This window comes from Mobula birostris, chromosome 1 (genome assembly GCF_030028105.1).
Source record: "Mobula birostris isolate sMobBir1 chromosome 1, sMobBir1.hap1, whole genome shotgun sequence".
In the NCBI taxonomy this organism is placed as follows: Eukaryota; Metazoa; Chordata; class Chondrichthyes; order Myliobatiformes; family Myliobatidae; genus Mobula; species Mobula birostris.
Window position 1 is genome coordinate 59,903,747 of NC_092370.1, and position 27,214 is coordinate 59,930,960.

At 41.4% G+C, this 27,214-nt stretch overlaps 2 protein-coding genes across 3 annotated transcripts in view; one reads left to right on the forward strand and one right to left on the reverse strand.

The window, feature by feature from the left end:
- colec12 (collectin sub-family member 12) overlaps positions 1 to 20,469 on the reverse strand; it is a 142,438-nt gene extending 121,969 nt beyond the window's left edge. For both annotated transcript variants that reach the window (XM_072255819.1, XM_072255828.1), the window contains exons 1-2: positions 19,898 to 20,469; positions 62 to 112 (exon numbers count right to left, since the gene is read on the reverse strand). In XM_072255819.1, coding sequence (XP_072111920.1) covers positions 62 to 112; positions 19,898 to 19,904 — 58 coding nt within the window. In that variant the 5' untranslated portion in view covers positions 19,905 to 20,469. The remainder of the gene's footprint in view (positions 1 to 61; positions 113 to 19,897) is intronic.
- The window catches only part of tyms (thymidylate synthetase), a 58,842-nt gene continuing 51,459 nt past the window's right edge, over positions 19,832 to 27,214 (forward strand). Inside the window, exon 1 of the mRNA XM_072255845.1 lies at positions 19,832 to 20,389. Coding sequence (XP_072111946.1) covers positions 20,362 to 20,389 — 28 coding nt within the window. The 5' untranslated portion in view covers positions 19,832 to 20,361. The remainder of the gene's footprint in view (positions 20,390 to 27,214) is intronic.

The window sequence follows — 27,214 nt, forward strand, 5'->3', positions numbered from 1 at the left end:
CCTTTAACAAAGGTTTCTGACAACAACAAATTCTTGCGATCTCTAGATAATTACTACTCACCAAACCTCTTGTAACCCATTGAATGCACCTCCTCTTCTTCACTGTAGTCGTCTGCAAGAACAAATAATTTCATCAGTAAAACTAGTGGAGCATGGTGTTAACCCATACAGACAGAAGAAAAAGTTTGGATTCCTGCAGTCCACATGAATTACCAAAGAGGATTAGTAACTATATCAAATTCTATGTATTCACCATTAAGAAAAATTGTGATCAGTATTTACATCAAACCCATACCACAATTAAAGGATTATGATTTTGTAATTTCTGAGATATTTTATATCTATTTATGCTCCTTGTTGCTATCTCTTTGATATGACAACTTAAAACAGTCTATACTATTATGTTAAATGATGCTGTACCAACCTTTTTAACTTACTCCAAGATTAACCTAAGCCTTTCCTCACATGTAGCACTCCATTTTTTCCATTCATGTGTCTATCTGTCTTTTAAATATCCCAGTTGTATCTGCTTCTATCACCAACCTAGCAGTGTGTTTCATGCATTTCCACTCTCTATATGTGAAAACTCTATCTCTGACATTCTCCCTATACTTTCCTGCAATCACGTTAAAAATATGGCCTCTCATATGAGACATTGCTGCCCTGGGAAATAGGTGTAGGCTGCCCACTCTATCTATGCCTCTTATTATCTTATACACGTCTATCAAGTGTCCTCTCATTCTCCTTTGCTCCAAAAAGAAAAGCCCTAACTTACTCCATCTTTCTTCATAAAACCTGCTCTCCAATTCAGGCAGCATCTAGGTAGATCTCCTTTACACTCTGTCTAAAGCTTCCATGTCCTTCCTATAATGAGGCAACCAGAATTGAACATAATATTACAAGTGTAAGTATAAACAATATATTATAGAGCTGCAATGTAACCTCATGTCTCTTGAACTCAATGCCCTGACTAATGAAGGCCAAACAGCATATGCCTTCTTAACCATTCCATCAAATTGTGCAGCAACTTTGAGGGATCTATGGACTTGGACCCTAAAATCCCTCTGTTCCTTCGAAGAATTTTGCCATTAACCTTATAATTTGCCTTCCAAAGTCTATCGCTTCACACTTTCCCAGATTGAACTCTCCCTGACCCTTATTAGTCCTGCTCTGCATCCTGTGAATATCTTGTAACCTACAACAACCTTCTGTAGTATCCACAACACCACCAATCTTTGTGCCATCTGCAAACTATCTAACCCACCCTTCCACTTCCTCATGTAAGTCACTTATAAAAAGAGCAGGGGTCCCAAGACAGCACTAGCCATGGACTACTAGGCAGAACATGCTCTATCTACCATCACCCGCTACCTATAAGCAATGCTACAAAATCCTAGCTTGGCACCTCACCGTGGTGTAGGAGTGACACTGGCCAAACATCGGCGAAGTACGGCAGAGATTCATTCTCTGGCAGGTCTAACCTAGCCATGAAGGTGATGTTCCACCGGTATACTACTAGACTAGATGTAGTAGTAGGAGCGTGGCTAGCTAAGTCAAGGAGGTAAGCATGCCTTTGCTACTTTGTAGGTTATGCCTCTTCAGGCAAAAGCTGCACCCAACGAGGACGCTGACAGCAGAGCGTCTGATGGTGTCTGTGGCAGATGAATCCAAAAGGGTCAATGGTACAGCCACCCCAGTGGCATGCGGAGGAACCAGAGTGTTGGTCAATGGATGGCATCACTAGACTGGTTAGTTGTCACTGCGGGGCAGCTTCCTTATCCGCTCAGTCTGTTACACTCCTGTGTACTACTTAGCATCAGATTTGAAAGCCCAGAGAGACTGTATGGTGGGGGCATGACACAGTCTGCCTTATTACCGTGCAAGGCATGTTCAGTCACATCGAAATCGATAGACAGCCGAAGAAGAAGAAGATAAGCAATGCAAGTTTGGGCAATTTAACAATGCCCGTTTGCACATGTAAATCTTTGCTATCCTAGCATGAATTGGAAACCCTTGTAAGAAGAAATGCTTACACAGGCAGAATAGAAAATAGGAGGATTATATTATTACCGCACTCAATCACTGGTGCCAACTAGCCTTAGAGCTGTCAACATTTAAAACCCAGAAAGCATTTTTTTCTCTCTATGTTCAGTCTGAAAGTGTATATAGATCCTCCGCTTAGCTGTCAAGCTTCTTCAGTTCTCACTCAATTGCCTTTCCTGCCAAATTTGTTAAACATTGAATTTTCTCCCATTATGTCTCTGCCTGATAGATTTGCCATTTGATAGTCATGACCTTACCCCTGGCTTCAGCCCTGCTACAGACAGTTAGAGCTGGTCATTGACACTTATCTCAAGGTTGTATCTGGTGACGCATATGTTCCTGATAATTACTTTACTTTGAACTTTGACTTATCATCTTCATTTTTATGTGCAAATATTCAAAACAATAAAAAATGAATCAAAACAAACAATATTGCTTTCTGAAATGTGTGAAATAAAGCGCTACTCTTCTAAGAGTGATCATACAGTCACAATAAGGTGTATTTTAATATTAATTAGAACTAGATTAGAATGATGACATCTGGTATTATAATTTTGCTCATTTTAGTTCCCTGGCACAACCAAGAGAGCAAAGAATTATAAAATTAGGTGTTCATGGATTCTCGTGAAAGGAGCTAAAAAGTGAGCAGTGATTTGTACACTGATGTGGCTAATGAAAAGTGTGTACATCTGATAACATTCTGCTTGGCAAAATTTGTCAATTAATTTTCAATACATTTCTTGTTATCGTCACACAAACAATGCTGGAGGAACTCAGACGGCCAGGCAGCATCTATGGAAAAAAAGTACAGTTGACGTTTTGGGCCGAAACTGGTCTGCTGAGTTCCTCCAGCATTTTGTGTGTATTACTTGGATTTCCAGCATCTGCAAATTTTCTCTTGTTATTGTTATATTTTTATTTATATTCATTTAAAATTAGAAAAACATGATACAGTGTAACATTCATGGAATAAGCAAGAAATCAAACTTTGAATAGATTTTATTATTGACAAAGTTCATGGAGAAAATGCTTAATGTATTTTGAACCCCCAAATAAGTTGCTTTCCTAAAATTGAAATCCTTCAAAAAGGAAAGGGTTTGGAATCTTAAATGAGGAGATTACTAGGAAAGGCTCTGGGGATTGACTATACGGACTTTAGCAAGGTCATTGATAAAGTCCAGCATCAGAAGCTTGTCCAGATGATTTAGTCGTTTGATGTTCAGGATGAAGTAGTAAATTTGGTTCACCACTGGCTTAACAGGAGAAGCCAAAGTATATGGTTGCCTCTCTGACTGTGGTGTGCTGCAGGGATTGGTGCTGGGCCCATTGTTGTTTGTCATCTACAGTATATTAATGGTTTGGATGATATTGTGGTAAAAATTTGCAGATGACACCAAGATTGAGAGAGTAGTAGATAGTGGGGAAGGCTATTAAAGCTTGTAGTGGGATTTGGACCAACTGACAAAATGGGTTGGGAAAAATTACAGATGAAATTTAATGCAGGCAAATGTGGGGTGTTGCATGTTGGGAGAGTAAACCAGGGTAGGACTTACACAGTGAATAGTCGGACATTGAGAAGTGTGGTAGAACAGAAGGATGAAGGAATACACATACTTAATTCCTTGAAAGTAGCATCACAGGTAGAAAGGATTGTAAAGAGATATGTGCACATTGGCCTTCATAAATCAGAGGAATGAATATAGGGGTTGGGATGTTATGTTGAAGTTATATAAGATGGTGAGGAAAATTTTGCAGTATTGTACAGGGCACTAGTCAACTACCTACAGGAAAGATATCAAAAGATTGAAAGAGTACAGATAAATTTACAAGGATGTTGCCGGGACTTGAGGACCGGAGTTACAGGAAAGTTGAGTAAATTCAGACTTCATTCCCATATGTACAGGAGAATGAGGGGAGATTTGATAGAGGTACTGTATACAAAATTATCAGCAGTATAGACTGGATAAATACCAGCAGGCTTTATCCACTGACATTGGGTGAGACTAAGATTCAAGGTCACAACTTAAGAGTGAAAGGTGGAACATTTAAGGGGAAACTGAGCGGGAACTTCTTCACTCAGAGGGTGGTGTAACTGTGGGATGAGCTGCCAGCAGAAGTGATGGAAGCAGGCTTGATTGCAACTTTTAAGAGTTTGGGTCAATGCATGGATGGGAAGGGTATGGAGTGTTATGGTCTAGGTACGGTTTGCTGGGAATAGGCAGAATAACAGTTCATCACAGACTAGATGGGCTGAAGGGCTTATTTTTATACTGCAGTTCACGACTTGTATATCAGCTTGTAAGATATGAGTCAATCTGCATTACTCCAACGGAAGTGTGTTTCTGAAGCCACCGAATAAACAGATTTGCCATATTATGCAGTGAACTGCTGGGTCTCTTCATTAATATCAAAAACAAATGTGGACCCTATATTGAACCTCTGATACACAGATTCCAATCCTACCTCAACCAAGAAATACTTCACAACACGGCTCTATATTTCCTGTCTGGCTGCTGCTACAGCATTTCTTTAATAATGACATGTCTGAATTTTCATAACAAGCCTGCTCTTCAGGTAACCATTGAAAGTATTTTGAGAATTCATTTACACAATATCATGTTAATACTCATCTCACCTATACAGATACTGTTAGATAAAAGTTGTCAAAATTAACTTGTCAAAGCTACTATCCTCTATTATCCCATACCTCTCTAAATACTCACCAGTTTGAATCTAAGTTATGGGTTATAAAGTTTGACCACAATTAGATATGAAGAGTGTGCCAATTGCTAGATGTAGCACTAGTCCTATCTAGAGAGAAGTTTACCAACAATTCAACAGTTTACATATTTAGAGAAGGTGGAATTAAAATTAATGCCAGAAAAAGAGAACAATGGCAATTTATGACACTAAAGGAGTCCCTGTGTAAATTTTGGCTTGAGACTGAGAATGTGGTGGATTTCAGGATTTTGGACTATGTATGCACAAAATTTGAAATTTTTTTTATGTATTCACCAAATATTTTTCCTGTTATCCACTTCCAACAAAGGATATTGGATTAATTACATTTGGCTGTTGCAGTTAAAGTTGAGGTCAGGTCAACAGCACTCCACTGGAAAGCTTAACTAAAGAGATCAAGTAATTTCAAATCCTCATAAATGAGAATTTCCTTTGATTAATTTTCCTTGAATCTTTTAAACCTGCATTATCTTTTGCTGTGTTCCAAATCTGTTGTCGTAGAACTTTAATGACTATTTCACATATATTTATGCTTTTCTCTATGAACCCTTTCTCTATTTGATCACCAGTGTTCTGATGTTTTTAATCTTTCTCCCTTGGATGGACGATCAATATCACAATTTTACTCTGTGTGTGATCAATGAGAGCATAATTGTTCACACTTCTTCAATAATGTTTCCTTCTGATGACTGTAAAGCTTCAGAAGTCAATCTTTTTTCAAAATCTAACAGATCCAGAAGTCACAAACAAGAGAAAATCTGCAGATGCTGGAAATCCAAGCAACACACACAACTTGCCAGAGGAAGTCAGCAGGCCAGGCAGCATCTAAGAAAAGAGTATAGTTGACGTTTCAGACCGAAACTCTTCGGCAACACTCGAAAGCCATTTTCTTCTTTTCTGATACACAATGTTGCACGAAATAAGAATCTTCACCATTGCATGAAACACAGTTCCTATCACAGGGTATGCCAAGTGTTAGTCCTCGTGTCTTCAATGAATTGGTTCAATACATGTTCAGCAGCCCAGGTCAAAATCATTTAGAATTCTTACATTGGCTGGACTCAATTTGTAGCATTAAATAATTAAAACCTCATAATTTTTTTAAACTGATATTACAAGGGTCTTAAAATTCTTTAGTTCATTAGCTACACCAACAATATTACACTTGCAGGTAACTGAATGACAAAAACATTGTTTTTCACAAGAGGTTTAGCATCACGATCAATAGTCAGGCAGGTATCTATGTTTCCTCGAACATTGCAGAATGAGTGATGACCTGATAGAAATGTTTAAAATTATGAGAGGCATAGATAAAGCAGATGGTAACAGTCTTTTCCCCAGGGTGGGGGAACCCAAAACTAAGGGGTATAGATTTCAGTTAGGGGGGAAAGATTTAAAGGGACCAGAGAGACAACCTTTTCATGCAGAGGGTGAGTATAAGGAATGAGTTGCCAGAAGAAGTGGTTGAGGCAGGTACAATGAAATGATTTAAGAAACACATGTTTGGGTACGTGAGGGAGGGTGGTTGTGGCTTAGAGGAATAAGGGCAGAACGCAGGAAATAAGGGCTAGTTTGGTGGACACTGTGGCTGGCATGGACTCATTGAGCTAAAGGGTCTGTATCCATGTTCTATGTCTCTAATAGTACAGTGCAGAATAGGCCCTTCTGGCCCTTTGAGCTGTGCCCCCAGCAATCCCCAATTTAACCCTAGCCTAATCACGGGACAACTTACAATGACCAATCAACCTAAGAGCGAGCACATCTTTGGACTGTGGGAGGAAACTGGAGCACCGGGGAAAACCCATGGGGTCCTGGGGAGAATGTACAAACTCCTACAGACAGCGGTGGGTTTTGAACCTGGGTTGCTGGTACTGTAAAGCATTGTGCTAATCACTACACACCTGTGCTGCACACTTCTCATCAGGTTTAACTAATTAGAAGCATCAGGAAAAAAGTGCTTCTCTTTTGAAAAAGCATTCCATTCAAACAGATCTGTATGATTATTCCTGCTCTTTTCATAGTACAATAATGAACTGGAAATACGTTTACCCTCTTGTATCATCATGGATATTGGATTTTTCCTTTATGCTTTGGCTTACACCGGCATGTCTAAGAACTGGAAACACATCTTCTGCTTTACTTACACCTCTGCAGCACATTTTCATCAGCTGTTTTTAAGGTTTTCCATGGTAACTAATGCAAATAAAGGGATATTTCACCAGCATTATGAATTCATTAAACAGAAAGGTTTTCATTAGTAACTCATGGCAAAATCCACTGAAGCTTCATTTGCACTTCTAATTGCCTTATTCTATCATGCCTTTTGGATTTGATTGGCTATCTTGGACTTGGAACATTCAGTTCATTGCTGGTGACTGGGGAAACTTTCAGCTTTTTAAATTTACACTGGCATCTAATTGCATCCTCAACTCCTCCTCTGTAAGGTTTATTCCATTACCACTGTCTAAATCATCATTTTAGATTTATATATAGTTTCTTGTTTATTTCTGAACATCAGTTTCAGCATAAAACGTTATGATCTACTCATAAGTGAACTACCCACCCCACATTCCACACTCATCTCAGTACTATGCCTTTATCTAATTTCAGCAGTAATTTCTGTTTCTTGGTTATAAATTACACATTATGCTTCCTTTTGGCAGAGCTGCACTTGGAGGAATTTCTGGCCTTTCTGAAGTCAAACTGGTGGCAAGAAACTCCATAAGTTATAAAGGTCACAGAGTTCAGGTGGCAATGGGTCAATGGTCATATAAGTCAAATGATGAGTGCGGGAACCAGACCAGTGCATCATTACAACAAAGCCCTAAAGCCAAGAACTAAAACAGCATGTGATCAAGACCTTTCACTTCACTGATCTTCCCAGGATTTGGATAGTAAGTCTACAGTTATTTTATATAAGTATAAAGCAAGATATTTTCAAAATGCTTTTAGACATTACTAGTTTCACATAGCTGGATTTTTGGATGCCCACGCTTTATTGGAAATTCTAGCTCTTTATCCATATACCGCAGATCCCGGTTAATTGGACCATCGATTAATCAGAGCAACTATTTATTTGGCATATCTCTTAAAAAGTGAGAACTAATTGAGAAAACAGCTGGGATTTTCTGTGTTTATTTGGGACAATATGCTGCTTAGTTGGCATATGAAGCGCATTTGATGGCTCTGGGCCTGTACTCACTAGAATTCAGAAGAATGAGGGGTGACCTCATTGAGACCTATTGGATGGTGAAAGGCCTTGATAGAGTGGATGTGGAGAGGATGTTTCCTGTGGTGGGAGAGTCTAAGACCACAGGACACAACTTCAGAATAGGGGGGTGTCCTTTTAGAATGGAGATGAGGAGGAATTTCTTTAGCCAGAAGGTGGTGAATCTGCAGAATTCTTTGCCACAGGCAGCTGTGGAGGCTGCCTTTATGTATATTTAAGGTAGAGTTTGATAGATTCTTGACTGGTCAGAGCATAAAGGGATATGGAGCAAAGGCAGGAGATTGGGGCTGAGGGGAGGGGAAAATTGGATCTGCCATGAGCAGCCTTGCTGGGCCTTATGGCCTAATTCTGTTCCTATATCTTATGGTCTTAATTGAGACAAAAGTCTGCTGCCAAACAGTCTCAGTCACGTGGCCATTAGACACTATACTGTGTTTTAAGCGAACAGTTTTTAAATAGCGACAGTTGTGAGTGTGCTGTGTTCAAAAAGCAATGATTTTTGTCACTGATAGTTGTTAAGAAATAAGCAGTAAGACAATTCAGAACTGTTTTGCTTACAGCAATTTCAAGTATTCAGGCTTGGAGATGCCAGAAACAGCCGTGAAGTGAAAATGAAATGATTTAACTACTTCAACATGTTAGTAACTGCTAAGAATTTGTAGGTATAGATAATCATCTTGAATGTTACAATGAAAATGAAGATTTGAAAGATGCAATCATTGAAAGCATTATATGAAGGTAGTCCATTATCTGTATTAGCTGTGTGCCCTGATTTTTATTTATTTACAGTCAATCAAGAGAACACAGCAGCATACATTGTATGAATTCCTCTGTTGATAAATATTATGATCCAATTCCCAGTTGTATAGTACTGCATAGTTGTATAGTATTGTTAGGTATTTCATTTAAATAGGGCCACAGAAAAGTACAGTACGGAAACAGGCCCTTCATCCCATCTAGTCCATGCTGAACCATTAATCTGCCTGGTCCCATTGACCTGCCCCTGGACCATGACCCTTCAAACCCCTCCCATCCATGTACTGTACCGATCCAAATTTCTCTTAGATGTTGAAATTGAACTTCATTTACTACTTGCACTGGCAGCTCATTCGACACTCTCACCACCCTCTGAGTGAAGTAATGGGCAGAGCCACAGTGACCAGGTCTCTGGTACTTGGCTCAGAAGGGAAGGTGGCAGAGAAGCAATGCAGTGGTGAAGGAGATTCCATAGTTAGAGGGTTAGATAGGACAATCTGGACGTGATAGAGAGGCCCTGATGGTATGTAGCGTCCCAGGTGACAGGGTCAGGGACATCTTGGATTGTGCCTACCACATTCTAAAGAGGGAGGGTGAGCAGCCAGACATCTTGGTACATATTCATACAAATGACACACGGAGAAAAAGAGAGGGAGTCCCAAGAGAGAATTTAGAAAGATGGGTAGAAGCCGAAGAGCAAGACCTCCAGGGTAACAATCTCTGAATTCCTGCCTGTGCCATGCACCAGTGAAGGCAAGAATAGGATGATTTGGCAGATGAATGTGTAGCTGAGGAACTGATGCAGGGGGCAGTGAACCCTAGGAAAGTGTTTTATTGGGATCTCATCTGGGGAAGGTATAACCCGTTCAAACGGGACAGGCTTTACATAAAGCGAAGAGGTAAGGCAATATCCATGCATGCAGGTTTGCTAGAGATGTTGGGGAGAGTTTAAATTAATTTCACAGGGGGATGGGAACTGGAGTGATCAGGATGGGGACGTAGGTTTACCAACAGAGCTAGTATATAGTGAGACTATCAGGAAGGACAGACAGATGGTAGGGCAAAATTGCAGTGTGGGATGGTTTGCAGTGCAAAAGGGGGCCAAAATTGAAAAGAGTGACAAATACAGGACTGAAGGTGTTATATTTGAATGCACGCAGTAAACAGAATAAAGTAGGTGATCTTGTAACGAGTTAGGTATTGGCAGATATGACATTGTGCATACCACAGGGTCAAGGCTAAAAGACAATTGTAATAGGAAGCTTCATATCCAAGGATACACAATCTATTGAAAGGACAGGTAGGTAGGCAGAGGAGGAGGAGTGACTCTGCTGGTAAAATATGAAATCAAATCTTTAGAAAAGGGTGAATTAGGATTGGAAGATGTAGAATCCTTGTGGGTAGAGTTAAGATACTGCAAGGGTAAAAAAAAGCCAGCAGGAGTTACTTGCAAGCCTCCCAACTGTAGCCAGGATGTGGTCTACAAAACACAATGGGAGATAGAATAAGCATATCAAAAAGGGAATATTATGTTCATCACGGAGCATTTCAATATGCAGGTAGATTGGGAAAATCAAGTTGATGCTGGATCTCAAGAGAGAGAAATGGTAGAATCCCTCTGATTTGGCTTTTTGGAGCAGCATGTGGTTGAGCCCAATAGGGGATCAGCAATCCTGGATTGAGTATTGTATAATGAACTGGATATGATTAAGGAGCTTAAGGTAATGGAACCCTAGGAAACAGTGATCATAACATGATAGAATTCACCCTGCAATTTGAGAGGGAGAAGCTAAAGTCTGATATGGGCTAAAGGGAATTACAGAGTTGACCGAAGTTGATTGGAAGGGACACTAGGAGGGATGATGACAGAGCAGCAATGTTTGGAGTTTCTGGCAGCAATTCAGAAGGAGCAGGATAGACACATCCCAAAGAAGAGGAAGTATTCTAAAGGCAGGATGATGCAACATAGCTGACAAGTGAAAACAAGCCAACATAAAAGCAAAAGGGAGGGTATATAAAAGAGCAAAAATTAGTGGGAAGCTAGAAGATTGGGAATTTTTAAAAAACCAACAGAAGGCAACTAAACAAATTATAAGGGGAAAAAGAAAAACATGAAGGTAAGCTAGCGAATAATATCAAAACTGGCATCAAAGTTTTTTTCAGATATATGAACAGTAAAACAGAGTTGAGAGTAGATATTGGACCACCGAAAAATGATCCTGGAGAGATAGTAATGAGAGACAAGGAAATAGCGGATGAACTGAATAAGTATTTTGTATTAGTCTTCACTGTGGAAGGAACTAGCAGTATGCTGGAAATTCAAGAGCATTAAAGGGCAAAAGTGAGTGCAGTTGCTACTAGTAGGGAGATATTGCTTGCGAAACTGAAAGCTCAGAGGTAGATAAGTCAGCTGGACCTGATGGACTACACCCCAGGGTTCTGAAAGGGGTAGCTGAAGAGATTGTGGAGATATTAGTCATGATCTTTCAAGAAACAATAGATTCTGGTTTGATTCCAGAGAAAAATTGCAGAAGTTATTCCACTCTTCAAAAAGGGAGGTAGGCAAAAGAAAAGAAATTATAGTCCAGTTAGCCTGACCTCAGTGGTTGGGAAGATGTTGTAGTCAATTGTTAAGGATGAGGTTTTGGGGTACTTGGTGGCGCATGACAAAATAGGCCAAAGTCAGCATGGTTTACGTGAGGGAAAGTCCTGCGTGACAAATCTGCTGGAATTCTTTGAAGAAATAACAAGCAGGATTAGACAAAGGAGAATCAATGGATGCTGTTTACTTGGATCTTCAGAAGGCTTTTGACAATGTGCCACACATGAGGCTGCTTACAAGATAAGAGTTCAGAGTATTACAGGTAAGATACTAGCATGGGTAGAGCATTGACTGATTGGCAGGAGGCAAAGAGTGGGAATAAAAGGATCCTTTTTGGATTAGGTGCTCCATGGGGGTGGAGTTCTGTGTTGGGACCACTTCTTTTTACGTTGTATTTCAACAATTTGGATGATGGAATTGATGGCTTTGTGGCCCAAGTTTGCAGACAATACAAAGATAGGTGGAGGAGCAGGTAGTGTTGAGGAAGCAGAGAAGCTGCAGAAGGACTTGGGCAAATAAGGAGAATGAGCCAAGAGGTGGAAAATGGGAATATAATGTTGGGAAGTTCAAGGGCATGCACTTTGGTGGAAGGAATAACGTGTAGACTATTTACTAAATGGGGCAAAAATTCAAAAATTCTAGGTGCAAGGGGATTTGGGTGTCCTTGTGCAGGATTCCCTGAAGGTTAATTTTCAGGTTGAATCACTGGTGAGGAAGGCAAATGCAATGTTAGAATTTATTTAAAGAGGACTAGGATATAAAAGTAAGGATATAAAGCCTAGGCTGTATGAGACACTGGGAGGCTCACATGGAGTATAGTATTAGGTCCCTTATTTAAGAATGGATCTGCTGATATTGGAGAGGGTTCAGAGGTTTTTCATGAGAATGATTCTGGGAATGAAAGTGATATTGTGTGAGCAGTTATTGAAGGCTGTGGGCCTGTACTCACGGGAGTTTAGAAGAATGGGGGGGGGAATCTCATCGAAACCTATCGAATATTGAAAGGCCTAGATAGTAGACGTGAAGAGGATGTTTCCTGTGGTGGGGGAGTCTAAGACCAGAGGGCACGACCTCAAAATAGAAGGATGTTGATTTAGAACAGAAATAAGGAGGAATTTCTTTAGCCAGAGGGTGGTGAATCTGTGGAATTTGTTGCCACATATGGCTCTGAAGACCAGGTCATTGGGTGCATTTAAGGCAGAGGTTGATAAGTTCTTGATTAATCAGGGTGTCAAAGGATACAGGGAGAGGGAAGGATAAATGGGGTGAGAGGGGAATGGATCAGCCATGGTGAAATGGTGTAGCAGACTCAATGGGCTGAATGACCTAATTTTGCTCTTGTCTAATGGTCCTTAAAAGCTCAATAAAATTGGTTAGACATGACCTACCATGCACAAAGCCATGTTGACTATCCCTAATCAGTCGCTATCTATCCAAATACTGTACTTATATATCCGATCCTTTAGATCCAATATCTTTCCAACTACAGACATCAGGATCACTAGCCTATAATTTCCTGACTGATTCGTAGAGCCTTTCTTAAACAGCAGAACAACATTAGCTATCCCCCAGTCCTCTGGCACCTTGCCTATGGCTAAGCAGGTTTTAAATATCTAGCTAGGGCCGCTGCAGTTTCTGCACTAGCCTCGCCCAGAATCCAAGGGTACACCCTGTCAGGTCCTGGGGATTTATGTACCCTAATTTACCGCAACACAGCAAACACCATACAAAGTTAAATGGTAATCTGTATAGGGTTCACAATCTTGCCGCTGCTTTGCCTCACTTCGATAGATTCTATGTCCGTCTTCTGAGTAAATACAGATGCAAAAACTCCATTTAAGATCTCCCCCATCTCTTTCAGCTCCATGCATAGATTACCACTGATCTACTAGGGGACCAATTTTGTCCTTGCTATCCCTTTGTTCTTAATATAGCCGTAGAAGCCCTTGGAATTCTCCTTCTTGTCTGGTAGAGTAACCTCATGACTTTTAGCCCTCTTGATTTATTTCTAAGTGCTCTCTTGCATTTTTTATTCTCAAGTACCTCATTTATTCCTTCCTTCCTATACCTGCTAGGCACTTTCCTTTTTTTCTTAATCAGGACCACAAAATCTCTCGCAAACCAAGGTTCTTTATACTGACAGGAACATACAAACTCTGTACTCTGGAAGTTTCACTTTTGAAGTCTTCCCACTTACTAAGTACACCTTTGCCAGAAAACAACCTGTCCCAAACCACACTGCCAGATTCTTTCTAATACCATCAAAACTGGTCTTCCTTCAATTTAGAATCTTAACACGAAGACCAGACCTATCCTTTTCCATAACTACCTACATTCTGAAGGAACATTCCACCTGTCTTTTCCAAAGGTATCATCTCGCATATTAGCTATTAATTTTGGGTAGTATTACCAAAGTATTTGATATATTTATTGTTTTGAGTTACAAAATTTAGAAGTAGTGGCCAGATGATGAGGAGATTCAAGAGCTAAATACATTTATTATCAGAGTGTATAAACTATACAACCTTGAGATTTGCTTGCTCACAGGTAGCCACAATGCAAGAAACCTGAAGGAATGCAACTAAAGAAAAAATAGAATAAAAATAAAAATAAAAGACCTACACTCAGCATAAGAGAAAGGGGGAAAAAAACAAATCATGCTAACAATTGAGTGAGTAGCAGCATTCCAAATCAAAATTGAGTCCTCAGATCTGAACCCCAGAGCAGCCCAGAGTAGGCCCAAAACCTCACTTATCAGTTCATCATATTAAGGGGCACTGAGCACAGCAGCTGGGGCAGTCTTCATAGCCTCAGCGCCATGGAGATGAACGTTACGGAGAACAAGCAAGATTGGCTATCATCTTAACTGACATCCTGTCTTTTCAATCTATCTGGGCCAGCGTTTAAATTGACCAAAGAACAGGGCAGCGAAAGGCTCTGGAGAGAGGAATGACTATTGTGGAGAGCGAGTCCTAGTCCTGGCACTAGGACCCAGGAACCACTGCAGCGAAAGGCCCAGGGCCTAGATCACACTGCCCAGTGACTTGCTCTGGGCCAGATTTTGTTGCCCAGCCCGAAGCAACTCTCAAGCTCTTCAAATCAGCTCGGTGCCCAGAGCGCTCCAACCTTACACCCAGGCCAGTTGTACGAGCATCAAGATCAAACTTCCTCTACCTAGGGCCTCAACTTCTCCTTTCAGTGCCCAGAGCAGAAATGAGATATTTGGTAACATCAGAGGTACTGCACAAATATATAATTTGTTACTCAGTTAAATGGTAGTTTGTGTTTTTTGTACCTTTAACTATTTCCATGAAACTTTTTTGAAATTATTAAGTGTTAATAAAGGAGATGTTTCTACTTGTGTGGAGACTGGAGGTTATCAGTATATAATTGCCACCAAGAAAATTGAAAATGAATTTAGCAGAAATGTCAAGACAAAGAATTGCATAGATATATTTATGGGTGGCTGGATGAACATGTATGTGAATGGAAGGAATATAGTGCAATATTGAAGGATATGGATGAGGAAGAACTACAAACACGAGGAATTCTTCAGATGCTGGAAATTCAAGCAACACACATCAAAGTTGCTGGTGAACGCAGCAGGCCAGGCAGCATCTCTAGGAAGAGGTATAGTCGACATTTCAGGCCGAGACCCTTCGTTAGGACCAACTGAAGGAAGAGTTAGAGATTTGAAAGTTGGAGGGGGAGGGGGAGATCCAAAATGATAGGAGAAGACAGGAGGGGGAGGGATGGAGCCAAGAGCAGGACAGGTGATTCGCAAAAGGGATATGAGAGGATCATGGGACAGGAGGTCCGGGGAGAAAGAAAGGGGGAGGGGGGGGGGAAGCCCAGAGGATGGGTGAGGGGTATAATCAGAGGGACAGAGGGAGAAAAAGGAGAGTGAAAGAAAGAATGTGTGTATATAAATAACAGATGGGGTACGAGGGGGAGGTGGGGCATTAGCGGAAATTAGAGAAGTCAAAGTTCGTGCCATCAGGTTGGAGGCTACCCAGACTGAATATAAGATGTTGTTCCTCCAACCTGAGTGTGGCTTCATCTTTACAGTACAGGAGGCTGCGGATAGACATGTCAGAATGGAAATGGGATGTAGAATTAAAATGTGTGGCCACTAGGAGATCCTGCTTTCTCTGGCGGATAGAGCGTAGGTATTCAACAAAACGATATCCCAGTCTGCGTCGGGTCTCACTCTCCTTTTTCTCCCTCTGTCCCTCTGACTATACCCCTCGCCCATCCTCTGGGCTTTTCCCCCCCTCCCCCTTTTCCTTCTCCCTGGGCCTCATGTCCCATGATCCTCTCGTATCCCTTTTGTCAATCACCTGTCCAGCTCTTGGCTCCATCCCTTCCCCTCCTGTCTTCTCCTATCATTTTGGATCTCCCCCTCCCCCTCCCACTTTCAAATCTCTTACTAGCTCTTCCTTCAGTTAGTCCTGACGAAGGGTCTTGGCCTGAAACGTCGACTGTACCTCTTCCTAGAGATGCTGCCTGGCCTGCTGCGTTCACCAGCAACTTTGATGTGTGTTGAGGAAAAACTACAGAAGGTTTTCATAGGGCAGAAATAATGGCATGGAAAGGTTAGGCCAAATGACAGGTTTCTATGTACAAGACATTGGGATGCTCACTTGGAGTATAGTGAGCAGTTTTGGATCCCTTATTTAAGAAAGGATGTGTAGACATGGGAGAGGGTTGAGAGGTTTTTCACGAGAATGATTGTGGGAATGTTTCTATGTCATATGTCGATGTAATTCTATGCATTGATTGCATAACAGATCCTTAAAGGAATTCTATAATTGGAACAAACAGCTCTTGTGTAACTATATTTCTGTTGATTAATGGAATAAATGTTTGGTATCCAAGCGGCAGTGACAATGCCTTTAGTTTGTGACAATCTATGACGAAAAGTCTCCAGTATGATGCTTCAAAACCTTTCATTTCACTCACTCTGGTGCTCAGAATAGAAGGTGGAACAGCCAGTAGCTGATCATCTGAAATACAAGCACCAACACCTCCCCTCCCCTTTAAGAGATGTAGGTACACTTTAAGAATTATTAGCTAGGTTTAACCTGTGTTAGCCACAGACCACACTGGCTTCTTGGTGATATGCCCAAATAAACAATGGTGTGATTTGCATTGGCCAGACATCAAAATCATTACAATGACCGTCAATATTAAGTTGTTGTGCTGCTCGCATTCAACCGAAGGAAGAAGTCAATCATGCATCATGATCTTTGCCCGATTTTCAGGAACTATAATATGTGTGCACCAACAGATCTCTGATCTTATATTTTTGCTTCCTAATTTGGACTTACTTAAGCAAAAATATTATTTCTGCTTAAGTAAATCCAACTGTTCATTGGGCAGGTATCCCATTGAACCAAAAGAGTCTCCCAAGTGAAAATCAAAGGAACTGGGGATGCTGGAAATGTAATACAAAAACAGAAAATGCTGGAAATACTCAGCAGGTCATGTGGCATCTGTGGGGAGAAAAACAGAAGCACTGTATCAGGTTGGAGACTCCCAATCTGGATAATCTACTTCAGTCCTATATCTCTCCAGTTCTGCCCTAATAAATATATTTAGAAACATAGAAACTGGAGAACATACAGCACAGGCCCTTTGGCCCCCAAAGCTGTGCTGACATATCCTTACCTTAGAAATTACCTAGGATTACCTATAATTACATATTTTTCTAAGCTCCATGTACCTATCCAAGAGTCTCTTTAAAGACCCTATCATATCAGCCTCCACCACCGTCGCCGGCAGCCCACACAAAAAAAACCTTACCCCTGACATCTCCTCTGTACCTACTTCCAAGCACCTTAAAACTGTGCCCTCTTGTGCTAGCCATTTCAGCCCTGGGAAAAAGCCTCTGACTATCCACATGATCAATGCCTCTCATCATCTTATATACCTCTATCAGGTCACCTCTCATCCTCTGTTTCTCCAAGGAGAAAAGGCCGAGTTCACTCAGTCTATTCTCATAAGGCATGCTCCCTAATCCAGGCAACAACCTTGTAAATCTCCTCTGCGTCCTTTCTATGGTTTCCACACCCTTTCAATGGTTTCCATATCCTTCCTGTAGTGAGGCGACCAGAACTGAGCACAGTACTCCAAGTGGGGTCTGACCAGGGTCCTATATAGCTGCAACATTACCTCTCTGCTCCTAAACTCAATCCCACGAATGATGAAGGCCAATGCACCGTATGACTTCTTAACCATAGGGTCAACATGCGCAGCAGCTTTGAGTGTCCTATGGACTCAGACCCCAAGATCCCTCTGATCCTCCACACTGCCAAGAGTCTCACCATTAATGCTATATTCTGCCACCATATTTGACCTACCAAAATGAACCACTTCACACTTATCTGGGTTGAACTCCATCTGCCACTTCTCAGCCCAGTTTTGCATCCTATCAATGTCCAACTGTAAACTGTAACATCCCTCCACACTATCCACAACACCCCCAACCTTTGTGTCATCAGTAAATTTACGAATCCATCCCTCCACTTCCTCATCCAGATCATTTATAAAAATCATGAAGAGTAGGGGTCCCAGAGCAGATCCCTGAGGCACACCACTGGTCACTGACCTCCATGCAGAATATGACCTGTCTACAACCACTTTTTGCCTTCTGTGGGCAAGCCAATTCTGGATCTACAAAGCAATGTCCCCTTGGATCCCATGCCTCCTTACTTTCTCAATAAGCCTTGCTTGGGCTTACCTTATCAAATGCCTTGTTGAAATCCATATACACTACATCTACTGTTCTACCTTCATCAATGTGTTTAGTCACATCCTCAAAAAATTCAATCAGGCTCATAAGGCACAACCTGCCTTTGACAAAGCCATGCTGACTATTCCTAATCATATTACACCTCTCCAAATGTTCATAAATCCTGCCTCTCAGGATCTTCTCCATCAACTTACCAGCCGCTGAAATAAGACTCAGTGGTCTATAATTTTCTGGGCTATCTCTACTCCCTTTCTTGAATAAGGGAACAACATCGCAAGCCTCCAATCCTCTGGAATCTCTCCCATCCCCATTGATGATGCAAAGATCATTGCCAGAGGCTCAGCAATCTCTTCCCTTGCCTCCCTCAGTAGCCTGGGGTACATCTTGTTCAGTCCTGGTGACTTATCCAACTTGATGCTTTCCAAAAGCTCCAGCACATCCTCTTTCTTAATATCTACATGCTCAAGCTTTTCAGTCTGCTGTAAAGCATCCCTACAATCGCCAAGATCCTTTTCCATAGTGAATACTGAAGCAAAGTATTTATTAAGTACCTCTGCTATCTCCTCCAGTTCCATACACACTTTTCCACTGTCACACTTGATTGGTCCTATAGTCACGTGTCTTATCCGCTTGCTCATCACACACTTGTAGAATACCTTGGGGTTTTCCTTAATCCTGTCTGCCAAGGCCTTCTCATGGCCCATTCTGGCTCTCCTAATTTCGTTCTTAAGCTCCTTCCTGCTGGCCTTATAATCTTCTAGTTTTTTTTAACCTTTCCTAAGCTTTTCTTTTGTTGACAAGACTTACAATAGCCTTTGTACACCACGTTTCCTGTACCCTACCATCCTTTCTATGCATCCATATCTGGAGGTAATTCTCCACTGGTGGTCCATATCTTCAGCTTCAGATGCTCTCGCCCCTGAGATTCCATTCCCCTTTCAAAACTCTCCTTAAAAACGCTTCTCTTTGACCAGGCTCTGAGTCTTCTATTCTAATATCTCCTTTTGGGACTCACGGTTGAACTTTATATATAGAGCAGTCAGTGCTTTGAGATATTTTGCTATCTTCAAAGTACGACATAAATGCAAGTCATTGATGAAGATACAAACATAAATTTACAGAAGGGCTGCGATTAGAGCGACTCCAGAACTGTATAGCAACTAAACGTTTTCTCCTGTAATGTCTGCATGTTGCCTTTGCTGGAGATTTCGAAACCACTCCAAGCAGCCGAGGAAAGCAGTTCTAGTCCCGTTGCCACAAAATTACTACCAGATGTTATTTTTTTAGGAAAGCGAATTAAAAGACATTGAATACCCCGAGGTCAAAATTCCTGCTTTCAGAATGTAAACAAGATGATTGGAAATTTCGGTTTGCGAAGTCGATCCATCGTTATTCATTTTGGACTAAGTTTCGGAACATTTATGAGCAACGTTATGGTTTTATGTTTTACTCCTTCTCCTCCGCTGCTTTCGCACACTTTACCAAGCAGAAAGCAGCGTCGACCCAACATAACAAAGTAGCGGCAAAGTTAATCCACGATTAAACATAAATAATATTAAGAATTTCTTGTGCTGTAAGTGCCACATTAAGAATAGTTAATTTTGATAAAATTAATCGGGTTATGACATAAGTTAGACATTTCTAAGAGTTCACATTGAGACATTTTCAATAGAAGAAAGCATTCAAGGACATATCATCGCATCATCGAAATAGCAGCGATTTCTAGCATTAAACGTGCAAATACGGTAACACTTCGCTCTAACTTCGGACCTACCTTTCATTTCGTGGGTGAAGAGACACAAAAAGGGAAGAAAACTATAGTTTCAAAATAAAAAATATAACCTCTTTAATTGTTCTTGGCACCTCTCATGCTGGAACTTTCTATAAATATCAATGTATTACATCTGAGAAATTGGGAATCCAGAACGTTCAAACTTCATATACTTGGAATTTCTTTTGAAGATATGCGAAAATGAAAACGTTTGTAAAACAAGATTCGGAATATCCGCTGATATTGGAAAGCCGGCAAACTTGCACTGAGAGTGTCGCTCTCTCGGATTACAAACTGCAGAAAGCAAAGTGTCTGGATCTTTGAAAGTTTTAAGTAGAGGATTTAATCCACTGGCTACAAGCAGACCACAAAAATGTAAAACGTAAAAGGAAGTACCCAGACTGCAAGCTCTCCTCTAGCACGTTTTCATCATCTGCCTACTCTCCCAACATTTATATACAGTGAGGATGAACACACATTCCTCCACAGCTTCAGGTAAGGCTTTGGGTGAATACGAACGAATGTGTCCTGATCGTGTTACACATTACATGACTCCTAAGAGAAATGAGCGCAACAAAATCTGGTTTTCATTTGGCTTCAAAGTGCAAAACGTCACTCCCTTGCTGAAACATTCCTCCTGCTCCTCTAGTGTTATTAGCAAGCTTTAAAATCGTCAGGGGTATTGTGAAAACTGAACAGGAATTCTAAGACGGCAGAGTATGTTGGAATCCCCCACCATTTTGTTGCATTATATATATATTAAAAAAATATGGTTCCATAGATTTTTATATGTAGACCCATCTCTTTCAATTCAGACTGGAAATATAGGGCAGTGTCATAGACGGAAGATGGATTCACTAAGATAATTCCAGGAATGTCAGAATTAACTTAGGAGAAAAGGGTTTGAACAACTGATCTTATATTGGCCTGAGTTTGACCCCATCAAAATACTAAAATCGTTATGGTAAAATACATATTAGATGCAGGAAGGCTATTCTCAATGCTGGAAAAGTCTAACCCAGGTGACATCCTAAGGGCATGGGGCAGATCATGCAGAACTGAGCCCAGTAAAAGATCTGGTACCAGTGGTGAAGGAGACCAAGGGTTATGGAGAGAAAGCAAAAGAACACAAAAATGGAGCTGGAAGAGGCCACGCAGTCCCTCTTATTTGCCTTGCTGTTTAGGAGCATGATGGTAGTTAGGGAAAGGATGACTCTACTCTAGCACAAGAGAATGAATTTATACACGGAGACAGTGGTGAGTTCCTTAATGAGTTCTGTGCATTGGTATTTAGCAAGAAAGGAAATGGATGGTGGCAAGAGTAAGGAGAGGTCTGTTGAAAATATCTATTATAGGAAGGAGGAGGTGTTGGGTCTCTTGAAAAACATTAAGGTGGATAAATGCCCAGGGCCTGATGGGATCTATCTGAGGATGCTGAGGGAAGCAAGGGAGGAGATCGATAGGGTCTTAACAGAAATCTTTGTATCTTCTTTAGCTCCTGGCAATGTGCCAGAAAACAGGAGAATAGCCAATATTGTCCCTTTGCTTAAGAAGGTCAACAGGAAATTATAGGCCTTACATTGTTGGTAGGAAAATTATTGGAGAAGATTCTTAAAGATAGGATTTACTTGCATTTAGAAAAGCAGGGACTTATTAGAGATGGCTTTGTGCAGGGGAGGTAATGTCTGACAAATTTAATTGAGTTTGTTGATGAAGTGATAGAGGTGATTGTTAGGTATAGGGCAATGGATGTTTTCTATACGGATTTTAGTAAAGTATTTGACGAAGTCTCTTCTGGTGGGTTTGTGCAAGACATTAAGTCACATGGGACTCAGTGAGTTGGTAAATTGGGTCCAAAACTTGTTTGACTATAGCCTTTACTTCCTCAGGAGTCCGCAGAGTTTCAGCATGTCATCAAAAACCTTGGCAAACGTCTATAGATGTGTGGTAGAAAGGGTGCTGACTGGCTGCATTATGGCCTGGGATGGGAACACCAACACCTTTGAGCAGAAAGTCCTACAAAAGGTAATGGATTTGGCCCAGTACACCACAGGTAAAGGCCTCCCAACCATCGAGCACATCTACATGAAACAGTACCGTAGAAAAGCAGCATCCATCATCAAAGATCCTCACCGCCCAGGCCATGCTCTATTCTCACTGCTGCCAGGTAAAAGGTGCAAGTGCCTCAGGATTCACATCACCAGGTTCAAGAACAGTTACTACCCCTCAACCATTACACTCTTGAATAAAAGGGGATATCTACAATTATTCTACTTCTGATGGTTCCGCAACCGATGGTCTCAATTTAAGGACCCTTTATCTTGTTATTTCGTGTTTGTTATTTATTGCTATTTATTTATATTTGCATTTGTACAGTTTGTACAAACTGATCCTGTTTACAGTTACTGTTCTATAGATTTGCTGAGTATGCGGTCAGAAAAAGAATCTCAGGGTTGTATGTGGTGACATGTATGTACTCTGATAATAAACTTAACTTTGAACTTCGAACTTCGAGAAGACAAAGGCAGCAGTGGAGGCATGTTTTACTAACTGGAGGAAATGGCCAGTGTGGTTTTATGAGGATCAGCATTAGGATCTCTGTTGTTTTTAATATAGACTATTAATCTGCATGAAAATGCAGGTGGTTTGATCAGTAAGTTTGCAGAAGACATGAAAATTGATGGAATTTTGGCTAGAAAGTTGTCAGAGGATACAGAAGGACATAGATCATTTGGAAATTTGGCAGGGAAATGGCAGATCAAGTTTAATCTGTACAAGTATTCTAGGAATTGAAATGCACGAGGAAATTATACAGTAAATGTCAGGACCCTTAGGAGCATTGATATGTAGAAGGATCATGGGTCCAAGTCCATAGCTCCTTGAAAGTACCAACGCAAGTTCATATGGTGGTAACAAATGGCATGCCTGCATTCATCCGTGAGGGCACTGAGTGTAAAAAATTGGAATTCATGTTGCAGCTGTATAAGACTTTTGTTAGGCCACATCTGCAGTATTATGAGCAGTTCTGATTGCCACACTATAGGAGAGATATGGATGCTTTTCAGAGTGGGCAATAAATACAAGAGCTTCACCAGGATCTTGCCTACTGTATATTGAAGTGCATTAGCTATAAAGAGAGGCTGGACAAATTTGAATTGTTTTCTCTGGAGCGTAAGAAGCTAAGAGTGGAGCATGAAGGTATGGTGGCCTGATAGAAGTAGATAAAATTATGGGAGGCAAAGATAAAGTAGATTGTCAGAGCTTCTTCCTGGGAGGAAATGTCAAACATTGGAGGGCATTGATTTAAGCTGGGAGGGGCAAGATTAAACAAGATTTGGAAGGCAAGTTGTTTACACAGAGAATGGTAGGTGCCTGGAACACATTACCAGAAGAGATGGTGGAAGCGCAGACGATAGCAACATGTAAGAGGCATTTACACAGACACATGAACAGGCGGGGACAGAGCAATATAAACCATCTGCAAGGCAGAGGGGTTTAATTTAGATTAGCATCTTGGTCAGCACAGACATGGTAGGTCAAATGGCCTATTCCTGCACTATAATTTTCTATGTTTTATGATCTGGCCTCCTGGGCAGAAAATTCCAGAGATTCATTATACAGTGAAAGAAGAAATCTCTATACAGAAATAAGAGAAAATCTGCAGATGCTGGAAATCCAAGCAACACACACACAAAATGCTGGAGGAACTCAGCAGTCCAGGCAGCATTTATGGAAAAAGAGTACAGTCAATGTTTTGGGCCGAGACCCTTCAGCAGGACTGGAGAAATAAACCTGATGGTATGCTGATATATCTATCCATGGCCTCCTCCACTGTCATGATGAGGCTACACTCAGCCTGGAGGAACAACACCTTGTATTCCGTCTGGGTAGCCTCCAACCTGATGTCATGAACATTGATTTCTTGGACCTGATAATGCCCCCTACCTCACCTTCACCATTCCCTATCCCCTTTTCCCTCATTCACCTTATCTCCTTTCCTACCAATCACCTCCCTCTGTTGCTTCTCACCACTTTTCTTTCTTCCATGGCTTTTGTCCTCTCCTATCAGACACCACCTTCTCCAGTCTGTATCTCTTTCACCAATCAACTTCCCAGCGCTTTACTTCACCCCTCCCCCTTCCAGTTTCACCTATCACCTTGTGTTTCTCCCTCCCTTCCCCCCACCTTTTAACTCTACTCCTGAACTTTTAATCTCTATGCAAATCAGTTTTAAATGCAGGAACAAGGTATTAAATATGGAAATCAGCCAGGATCAATTAAATGGTGAAGTGGGATCAAAGGGTCAAATGGCCTACTCTTGCCCCTAATTCCTTTGTTTAATATGGTTTTGTAAAAATGATATTGCTTTGCTACTAATGAAAGACTATTCCTTTTAGTCACCTTAGAGACCCAACATAAATTTCATAACCTAAAAGGACAAATGGGACTTGCAAATGGCACAGAAGATCCAATATTTTGCAGAGAAGTGTTGACCCTTACCTCAGTCAATGACCTTAGATTAGGTAAGTGACCATGTGAATCGTAATCGATTCAAAAGTTGCACTTTATTGTATCAACACAAAAATGATGAGGGGTGATTGATAAGTTCATGGCCTATGGTAGAAGAAGTCAATTTTAGAAAACCTAGCACATTTATTTTTCAACATAGTCCCCTCCTACGTTTACACACTGAGTCCAGCGGTCATGGAGCTTATGGATCCTTTCTCTGGTCCACAGCATGGGTGATTGATAAGTTCGTGGCCTAAGGTAGAAGGAGATGAGTTATACAGCTCTCGTTATGTGCACATGTAGTTCAACTCTGAGTGATTATGCAGAAAGTTTGAAGTTAATAACTCATCTCCAGTTTCCTCCTCTGGTAGTCAATAATCAGCTCTTTGGTTTTGCTGACATTGAGTGAGACGTTGCTGTTGTGGCACCACTCAGCCAGATTTTCACTTGCCCTCCTATATGCTGAGTCGTCACCACCTTTGAATCAGCTAAAGACAATGATATCACCAGCAAAATTAAACATGGGATTGGAGCTGTGCTTGGCCTCACAGTCATAAGCATAAATCAAGTAGAGCAGGGGGCTAATCACATAGCCTTCTGGTGAACCTGTGCTGATGGTGATTGTGGAGAAGATATTGTTGCTAAGCTGAACTGCCTGGGCTCTGTTAGTGATGAAATCGAGGATCCAGTTGCACAAGGAGGAATTGAGGACTAGTTCTTGGAGCTTATTGATTAATTTTGAGGGGGTGATTATATTAAATTCTGAGCTGCAGTCAATGAAGATCATCACTGTCCAGATACTCCAGGGTTGAGTGAAGAGAAATAGCGTCTGCTGTCAACCTGTTGTGACGTTAGGCAAATAAGAGTGGATCCAATTTGCTCCTGAAGCAGGAATTGATATGTTTCATCACCAGCCTCTCAAAGCACTTCATCACAGTGGACATAAGTGCTACTGAGCGATAATCATTGAGGCAGGTCACCACATTCTTCTTGGGCACCAGTATAACTGAAGCCTGCTTGAAGCAGGTGGGTATCTCAGACTGCCAAAGCAAAAGTTTAAAGATCTCAGTGAACACTCCAACCAGTTGATCAGCACAGGTCTTCAGTATTCGGCCAGATACCCTATCTGGGCCAGATGTTTTCTGTGGGTTCACCCTCATGTTGGCCTTAGATACTGAAATCTCAGGGTTGTTGGGGGCTGTGGGAGCTCGTGAAGATGCCTCCATATTTTGCTGGTCAAAGCGAGCATAAAAGACATTGAGCTCATGGGGGAGTGAAGCCTTGTTGTCACACATTTCATTTGGTTTTACCTTGTAGGGGGTGATAGCATTCAAGCCCTTCCACAGCTGTCAAGCATCCTTATGTGAGTTGGCTTTCTGGAGGTCGTAACTGGACTTCTTGTATTTTACTTGGTCGTCAGACCTGAATGCGACTGATCTGGCCCTCAGCAGACTGCAGGTCTTTTGGTTCACTCAGGGCTTCTGGTTGGGGAAGATTCTAGATGATTTTATTTTATTTAGTGATACAGTGGCCTTTCCATCCTTCGAGCCACACTGCCCCAGCAACCCCACAACCTTGATTAAAACTAATCTAATCACGGGACAATTTATAATGACTATGTAACCTACCTGGTTCATCTTTCAACTGTGGGAGGGAACCAGAGGATCCAGGGAAATCTCATGTATTCCTCAGAGAAGATGTACAGAGAATCCTTACAGAACGGTACCAGATTTGAACTCTGAACTCCAGAATATCCTGGGTTGCAATAGCATTGCACTCACCGCTGCATGGGGACAATCTCATCCATAACTAAGCATGATCATTTAGATCCTCTGATGAGTCCTTGAACATGGCCCGGTCCACTGACTGGAAACAGTCTGCCTCCTGTGATCACATCTTTGCTGTCTTTACTGTTGGAGCTTTGCTCTTTAGACTTTGCCTGTATGCAAGCAGGAGGAGGAGGAGGACAGCCAGATGTTCAGATTTCCTGAAATGCAGCCTAGAAATGGAACGGTAGCATAACAGTGGTCGAGTGTATTGGGTCCCCTTGTGTTGCAGGTGATATGTTGATGACAATAGTGCAGAGATTTTTTTCAAGCAAGCTTGATTGAAGTCCCCAGCAATGATTTGAAACGTGTCGGGGCTAACCGTTTTTTGTTTGCTGATCATGACATTCAAAACATCGAGTGCTTGTTTAACATCAGCCATTGGCGGTATGCAAACTGTGCTGAGTTTCACAGAGGAGAACTCTCTCGGTAAATATAATGGATGGCACTAGTCATTAAGTGTTCCAGTTAGGGAGAACAAGAGTGCAACAAGACTGCTAAGTCCAAGTACCATGATGTGTTTAGCATGAAACACAGAACCCCACTTTTTGCTCTCTTCAAATCAGCAGCCCAGTCCATCCATCAGATCAATAAGCCCTCGAGTCTGGCTGCCATATCTGGCCTGTCCAGGGTGAGCCATGTCTCAATAAAACAAAGAATGCAGCAATACCTCATTTCCCTCCAATCTTGCCCTTATGTTCTCTAGAGACTGCACATTTGCTAACCAGATACTGGGTAGAGAGAGTTTGACACCCCCCTGTCTTAACCTGGCTTGAAGCCTTCCCACCCGGCTATAGCAATGGACCTTTGTCCACTGAAAGGTGTCTTACCTGCTTTTCTGAGGGTCGAGTCTGCCGAGTCCTTCTGGATATCATAAAATTGCTAGTTTGTTAAGACTGTTTGGAAGTACATTACTTAAAAGGATAATACAGGCTGCAGATTGCAGTGACAATAGTTCAGAAGAGGTATGTTGAATTTTTGTGAG